Source organism: Apium graveolens, chromosome 11 (assembly GCF_009905375.1).
Source record: "Apium graveolens cultivar Ventura chromosome 11, ASM990537v1, whole genome shotgun sequence".
NCBI classification, from domain to species: domain Eukaryota; kingdom Viridiplantae; phylum Streptophyta; class Magnoliopsida; order Apiales; family Apiaceae; genus Apium; species Apium graveolens.
The window spans coordinates 68,491,382-68,499,663 of NC_133657.1; the positions used below are offsets into that span (position 1 = coordinate 68,491,382).

The 8,282-nt window shown below is 31.9% G+C and overlaps 1 protein-coding gene across 2 annotated transcripts; it reads left to right on the plus strand.

The window, feature by feature from the left end:
• The first annotated feature begins 3,484 nt into the window (after positions 1-3,484).
• Positions 3,485-8,053, plus strand: LOC141697780 (putative protein arginine N-methyltransferase 6). Of its 2 annotated transcripts, XM_074502323.1 has the most exons (10): positions 3,485-3,612; positions 3,696-3,764; positions 3,864-3,917; positions 4,147-4,974; positions 5,669-5,727; positions 6,549-6,585; positions 7,169-7,234; positions 7,342-7,416; positions 7,533-7,610; positions 7,693-8,053. In XM_074502323.1, the coding sequence occupies exons 4-10, from the start codon at positions 4,960-4,962 to the stop codon at positions 7,807-7,809; spliced, it is 447 nt and encodes a 148-aa protein (XP_074358424.1). In that variant the 5' UTR covers positions 3,485-3,612; positions 3,696-3,764; positions 3,864-3,917; positions 4,147-4,959; the 3' UTR covers positions 7,810-8,053. The 2 variants fall into 2 exon arrangements, with proteins under 2 accessions (XP_074358424.1, XP_074358426.1); XM_074502325.1 differs by lacking the exon at positions 6,549-6,585 and having other exon boundaries at positions 5,669-5,728.
• The last annotated feature ends 229 nt before the right edge of the window (positions 8,054-8,282 follow it).

An 8,282-nucleotide genomic window follows, 5' to 3' on the forward strand; every position in this document is an offset into this window, starting at 1 on the left:
ACACATGTGTATATTAATATTTCTATATGATGAATTTTTGGTTTAATTGGTTGCCATTATTAGAGAATTTTAAAAATTTGAGCACGAAATTTTGTTCTCCCCCGAAAACATTCTAATTGGTTGTTTTCCAGTGTACCTAGCAGTGTATGGAATAGAGGACTATGCACATGACAAAAATTATTTCTTGAGGATATTAAACCACTTAGCCGTTATTTAAAATAAGCATTTGCATTTGAATGGCTTCTCTCTCTTGCTTTGTTGCTATGTGTGCATACAGATGATTTGAACTGAAATTATCTTCTAATCAATACATACTGAATGATATGTTGATATGTTAATATTTTAATTTTCATTAATAGGTTTTGAGAAAATCATTGGTGAAAACTTGTTGCGAGGGGAAATACAATGTTGGATGATTTAACAAATATTGTGTATCACATGGTGTTCCAGTGTGTTCGAATCCAAATAAACACATAAACTAGGATGTGATTCATCTAACACAACAATCCAACAAGTATTTGTCAACCTTGTCCATTAGTGACATTTTATTAACGATGGATTGTCCTCTTTGATTTATAATCATCCTTTTGTAGTTTTAATTATGATTAATTTTTGGTAGGTATTGTTTAAATTTTGATTAGGATATAAAGAGATAAGAGACTGTAGGTTATCTAAGCTAATAGTTGAATAGTAAGTTGATTCAGTGTAAGACAAGTTTTAGTGTTCTAGAGAAGGGGCAGGAGAATTTATATTTTCTTTCTTCTGGACAAACAATTTTTCTCTAATACTGTATTTACAAAAGATCATTTTTCTCGGTTTTCCAGTTTGGAGTGTTTAATTCGTGGATGACATATGTTTTGTAAACTCTCTTAAGAGATCAAGTGTCTAATACCAAACTTATATATTTGATAATTAGTTTGACATATGTAATGTTGATATGAAAACATGATAGGCTATGTTAATGTGATATTCTTGAATACAATAAGGCTTGTATATTTTTCCAATAATGCAAATATTGCATAACTTATTTATAGTAAGATCATGTAGATTTTTTTATATTTTCTGCTCTTTATAGCACTGATTATCTAGATTCAATATCTAATGTTGAGTATAATAGTTTTTTTGCATTGGTCTGTATAAGGTTGTCATATATTTCTATTTGGTTAATTCAATGTACCCTTATTTACGGGAGCAATTAGTGATGGTTTTTTGAACTTTAAGAGGTATTTTGGTTTCATAAATAATGAAGTGTATATACCTTACATGGGATTATGGTTTGTTTCTAATAACAATAAATAATTATGAAAAAATTATTTATTGGGGGTACTATTCAAAAATGGTTTTGACCAGTTATACATCTTTATAGGTTTTACATGAATTCATAATGCAAATAAATAAGGTCTTTTATTTGGTTTCTCAAAGTTTAAACTATTTTAGAGAAAAATTAGTATTATTAATAAATAAGTTATGGCATGAAAGTATATCATGAAATTTTTGTAATTGCTAAATTAGAGTAAATTATGGACATTAATAAGCTTAATGTTAATTTCTTTGCCCAAATTAGGCAAATTAATTGATTATTAGCTAACTAATGACATTCTATTTTTGTAACCCGTGCGAGGCACGAGCATACTCTAGCATTTCGTCACACACTTTATCATATTAATATTCCAATTCATTTAGTTATGAACTCACTTGTAGTTAATGTATATAGAAATATGTTCAAGAAATATTTTTTTAATATACTCAAAGTCTGGATAACAAAAGTATTATATATCCAAAGGTATATGGTTCGAGCAAAAGAATTATATATCTGCTTGCATCAAAAATCTGAATTTCTAATTGTCTCATTGTAGTGAAAACATGAAAATTGAATTACCACCTTTAGAGATTGGTCAACAGGTATGGCTGAACATTATTTATTTTATTCAGCATGTTATTTTTAGCAAAGTCACCAACGCTCCCTCATTTCACGTGAGGAAACAAACACACGGCTGGATGGTTGTGATCGTAAAACTTCTTTGGCCAAATTTTTTGGGCTAGGCACACGTCTTGATTTTGTATTATGATAAATAAGAGAATGACCTCTGTCAACCAAAAGCATAATATCCTGCTCCTGAATAAGATGGCCAGAGTAACAAATAACTTTAAACAAACATATCTTCAATACAAATGAAATTCATAATATTATTACATGAAATTGTTAGTCGCTAAAATACGCGCTAAATTTCACGCAAGTATACGCGATCGCAAGTAATATAGAATAAATTCTAGTTTATTCCCACATGAATAGGTTTATTTTAATTTTAATCAATGTATCTATGCAACACTAGTATGGTTATTATCCAATGCTAAGACGAGTAACAATTTGTGGTTGTTTATACTAAGATTAACTAAGAGATTATACTAAAGTACAGAAACTAGGAGATTAACGAGAATTGAATAATATATGACACAAACATGGGATTCTAACTTCATTAAATACTTCATTCAATAGCCTTTTCATTCTTAACCTTAGCATGTAATGGTGATGACACTAATCAGATAACACGAAACTGATAAACACCAACTTTCGTTGTGCAAAAACATACTACCAGACATCCACAAAAGAGATAGAATTTGAATATACACCAATTATATTGAGACCCTATATGTCTATAGAATTTGACAACATAACGGTTTAATGCACAAGTTATCCCTTGTGATTACATAGGGCAAGTAAGATGGTTAAAATTATCTACGCATCATGCATATCAATTACATGAACCTATGCTAGCATGGCAAGTTCTAAACCCTTAAATTTACTTTCGATTCATTAAAGATTAACTCACTATCTTATAAGTTCGCGACGCTCATAAGACGAATAAGCGCAACCAAAACTAGGTTATCATACAATCACCACACACTAAGGTATCGAACAAATTAACTAAATAAATCCATAAATAAATCCATTAGAACCCCACGATAACGATTAGCCCATAATCGGACTCATCATCAACGTGCACTACGCCATAGATTGGATTCTGCAACCGTTCACACTAGGGTTGCAAACAAAAGTGTAATAATAGCCTTCTAAACCCATGTCTATCGCGACCCCTATTTTTTGATGTTGCGGTATAGTCAAAATGTGTTACCAAAATGACATAGATGGTTAAAGATGATTTTTTAATTTAACTAATTAATAATTATTACATATAAATGATATAATAATTGAAATAAATTTTATTTATTTTAAGAAGTTAATAATATTAGCGTAGTGATATTATATTGATAAATTAAACACTTTATAAAACTTGACAAGTCAGTAGTGGATTTATTTACAATATTTATATATTTTTGAATTTCTTTATTTTTTATAAAGAATATTAAAATAAATATTTATTTAAGGAAAATATAAATTAATTATATAAATTAAAACAAATGTTTATTTGGATTAGTACTTAAGCCAAGAGATGAAATTGGGGGTGGGGTGGGGCGGGGCGGGGCGGGAGCTGAAAATTGGGGCGGGTGGTTGAAATTTTAACCAAAAAAAGGGGCGGCACATTAGCGTTTATTGAAGCGTGCCTCTCTCCCTCCTCCGTCTTCCTCTTCCTCACGTCTCTCTGTCTCTAGGTATTTAGAATTTCATTTTCTCTCTTCTTATTTAATATGATTTTCATGAATTGCTTTCTCACTTTTAACATAATATGATTTAGAGATGGATGTTTTCAAGAGGGCTTCTTTGTTCAGGATGTGTTCTTGTGGTCCAAGAGGACACAAAATTGGTGCTTTTTTATCTCTGCTACTTTACATGATCTCTAATTTGTGGTGTATTATTTACTTGATCTTGATTTTACCTAAGACAATTGTCAATTGTTAATTAGGAATTTCCTGAGAGGTTTCAGTTGACATAAGCATTCAACCTGGAGAAAGTGAAGGTTTGTCACAATATTTGACTGTTACTCTCCGTTTTCATTATTTGTCATTTGACTCTTTTGTGCATTTGTAGCATATGATATTTTTATTAATGCATAATTAACACTGTATCCAACTGTAACACGCTGTGCACGATGTCCCTCTGCTCTATATGAAACCTTAGATCTCTCCATGTTGTGCACTTTTTTTTATCATTTTAAATTTTGAATAGCTACAAATTATGTTTAACAGGCCTGGGTGCCAGAAATGATAGCTAGTGTCACAAAGATGCTGGAAAAGTGGGGAGAACTAATAGGAGAAAGGGACGAATTTGAGATGGATGTTCACAAAGAATTTTATAAATTAGCTGGTGAAGTTTCATCAAGAACAGCTTTCAGGAGTAATTTCGAAAAGGGATGCGCATCTTTGAATTGCAACAACAACAAAAGTCCCTTAGCTACAAGGCCTTGCAGAATGTTTACATTCCTGGATTCAGGTGATCTAAAAAAGCAACCTTTATCCAACTATTTAACATCTTTTGTAATTAAGACAGGGCCTGTGAAGAGTTTCTTCAAGTATGTAATGGAAGTGAGTATCTTACAGCAGAAAACTTGCCAGAGTTAAAAATAGTAAGTGAATTCTTTATCAATTCTGCTTGTGGCTCTTGATATATCTTGATTATTTATATATATGGTGAATGAATCTTGTTACCAGCTTTCCCACACCTAGTCCTTTTCATATTTTCATGATATAAACTCTAACTTCCCATTGTTGTTGAAAGGTTGATAATCAAAGAAACACTTAGACTTTATCCCCCTGATAACATTATTACGAGGAAGACTATGAAGAATATTAAAGTAGGCAACTTGAACATCCCAGCTAAAACAGAACTGTACATGCCACAAACTGTTGTCCATCGTGACACAGAGATAAGAGGAAGGGTTAGCAAGGGAGAAGGAAGCAGAAGAAAGAAGAAAATAGAGGGAAAAGGAAGTCGAGAGTAGACGTAGAAGAAATCCTGTCCAGTTATATTACTGAATTCTGTTGCTTAATGATGTCCGAACAATGAAATCGGAAGAGGTAGACAAGTCTATTATTTGTTGTGTTTGATGGTGTGCTGAATTATATCTTTCATGGGTGCAATTTTTTTTGTTCTCACATCTTTGTTGAGACTAATCTCCTATCATCAATTAATTACTAAAGAAGAAAGTGATGAGGTAGGTATAACTTCATTATTTCAACTCTGTTCTGGTTTGTTTTTAGGCTAATTTTTAACACATGCTCACCAAAATGTTACTCCTGGCATTTTAACTTGGTTTTTTGGGTATTCATGGGACTCTAATTGAAATAGTTAAAAAGATGGACTGATATATATTATATATTATATTATATTGTTAGTTTCTAACTTCTATACTGGTTGATGCTTAAAACCAACGATTGACATACTTTTGATAGTTGATTTTTTATCAATATAGTTAAAAAAAACTTCAGATTTGTTTCATAGAGAGAGTTATATACCAATAATCAGCTCTATACTTTGATTGCTGGTTCAAATTAAACCAGCTGGGGAAGAAGCATCATATGTTGTCACGAGGAGTAATTTAAATCACTTGTAAAGAATTGCCTTCTAATAACTTCTTGAACAATCCCATAAACTTTTAAGTTCCTGTAAGCCCACTGCTATTTGTGGTCCATTTTGAAAAACTTGAAATATTACTTGTATTGTATCCGTCAATAGTATATAAAGCTTAATGGTTATCGGGAGTTCTTATAGGAACCAGAATCATATGGATGCTTACTAGAACTGACATGGAATGGACAAAAAACTGTGTCTGTAAGCACAACTTCTTCTGTTAACTGTTTTGCACTACTATGTGTTGATTTTATTTCCTTTTTTAAGTTGTTTAGTTCCATCTGCCCTGTGTTTATTGTACCCTGCACTTGCATTGTGTAACAAATAAATTAGTTTCTGCTCATTCTACTAACTCGCTGTGAGCTCAATGATTTTAAAATGTATCTACCCTTTGCCCGGAAAGTATTGATTTACAGATATTATTATGGTTCATTATGTACCATACCAGCTGAGTTGTTTGCTATTATGTAAACAATACAAATTATACACAAGCACTAAGTAAGCACACTGCTCAGTTTTCATTGCTAATAACTAAACTAGTATTTTAAAAAACACCTGATAAAGAATGGACCTAGCCTTATGTTGCACTTGTTCAGAAGAATGAAATAGGATGAGAATGGAATGAACAACTATGAAGAAAACTGAAGAATGAAGGAGTGAGGAAAGAATGGAATATGTTTCTGGCTCATACGAGTAGAAATTAGCAGCGAACATTCACCCTCCCTCCATTAATGAGATTAAGACCTGGTTTAAATATACATGAATGTAGAAAATTAATGAGAGTTAAAATTATTTAACAAGTTAATAGTTATTATGTCTGACTTCTACTGATTCTTTAATTGCTGGCGTGTTATCTGAAATAATCCCTTTTTCCCATATACTCAAAGAAGTAAAGCAGATAAGAATAATTTTTGAGTCGGTTGATTTACTTTCTTACACCATTATTATATATAGGTGGTATATTAAGTAGTGGAAGCCATATCTACATAAATAATATATTTCCTGCATGAAATATTTACCATGTATATGCAGTGGAAGCCACTGAAGTTGTAGTGCAGGTAATTTATAGCATGAATTTTTTTTATTGGTTAAAAAGATGCTACACTGTTCAAGTGTATCATGTATTCTGATACTTAAAATTTGGTTTAGTTTCATTCTTTTTTCTAAGAAACTACTTTTGTCTGTTGCTATAAATTCATCTTTCTAATATACCTTCTAATACAGCTTTACATGCTTGTTAAGGATTTTAGCTTCTAGTATAAAATTGGTGACAATTAATCGTAAAGTGGTAAATGTTCCCACACGGGTCTCATATCTATTAAAAATGAATATAGAAGATCACACACACTTCATAGATCTATAGATCTTATCAATATCTTGTAGTCATGGTTCTCGCTATATTGGAGCTTTCAAATATGAGTACATAACTGTTTGTTGGTTTCATGATTACATATTGTTTACTGTATGTTCCTTTTGATGACTAATATAATATGTATGATTTTGCATTAATGATTGGTCTCTGTTTGCTTATTCACCATTTCCTAAGTGATTGGGTTGTTTGCTTATTTACCATTTTTGTACATTACTAGGTTCTTGACATCATTTGAAATGTTATGTCAACTCTTTGACTATGTTTGTTAGGCACAAAAAGTTATGCGGGTCAATAATCTATCTGAAACGGTCACTGTTTTACGTGGATTTGTGGAGGTTGACTTTTCAGTGATAAGTTTATTAAATCTTTGTGCAAGGGCAAATTACTAAGATTCATTACTGAAATATATAGTTTTATTGATTACTCTCACAACACACTGCAGGATGTTGAAATTAATGAAAAGGTTGATGTTATAGTTTCAGATTGGATGGATCAGTTACTCATCTATGATTATGAGGTTATTTTTTCATTATGAGATATAAATTGAAGTTGTTTTCTGTACCATGTCTAGCTTCAGTTTTACGGTCTCGTTGTTATAATCAGTCTTTATATCTTGCATTGGCTACTTTGCAGAACATCTTTGGGAGCATCCTTACAACCAGGGATCGCCTGCTAAAACCTGGTGGTCTTATTATTCCTTCAAGGGCAACGGTATGGACGCGTTTAATTTAGCATCCTATGACATGGAACACTAACTTTTTAAGAATGTTTTTTAAGAACTCTTGTATGACAGAAAATATTATACTGGAATTCAAGCAAATATAAATGTGGCTCACCATGGAGAGAAACAACCACACGGAAGAAGAATCATTGTCAAATAATGGCCAACAAACACCATGTAATTTCATAGCATTAGTATACAGCTGCATGTGAATGTTCATATAGTATTGTAATAATCCTATCAAAAGGCAAAATGTAGTCTCATTAGTTCAAGTTTATTTATATAAGGATGGTAGTATGGTGATGGTGAAGGTAGTTGTAGTATGGGGAAACTGATGTTGTGGTTGGTGGACTAATGTTTATGGTTTGTGGATTGTGGATTGTGTTGGTTTTAAGACAATGGTCTTATTTATGGGCATGTCAATTTACAAACAGTTCCTAGCATTTTTTTGTAAAAGCGTTGCAATAGGTCTTTATAGTGTTGCTAATAATCACTAAAAAATGTTGCTAAAAACACTAAAAAGCGTTGCAAAAAACACTAAAAAGCCTTGCAAAAAGGTTGCATCGATACCCCCACATGTGGGCCCCATTGTGGGGCCCACAAATATTATACTGATAGCTCAAACCCTCCTGTAACACTTTTCAAGACCTATTGCAACCCCA

What these genes read in the sequence shown, in the direction of transcription:
- LOC141697780 (XM_074502323.1), top strand. An exon ending in CCACTGAAGTTGTAGTGCAG is followed by an intron (nt 6,586 to 7,168) that starts GTAATTTATAGC and finishes TATGTTTGTTAG; the next exon opens with GCACAAAAAGTTATGCGGGT. An exon ending in TTATTCCTTCAAGGGCAACG is followed by an intron (nt 7,611 to 7,692) that starts GTATGGACGCGT and finishes CTTGTATGACAG; the next exon opens with AAAATATTATACTGGAATTC.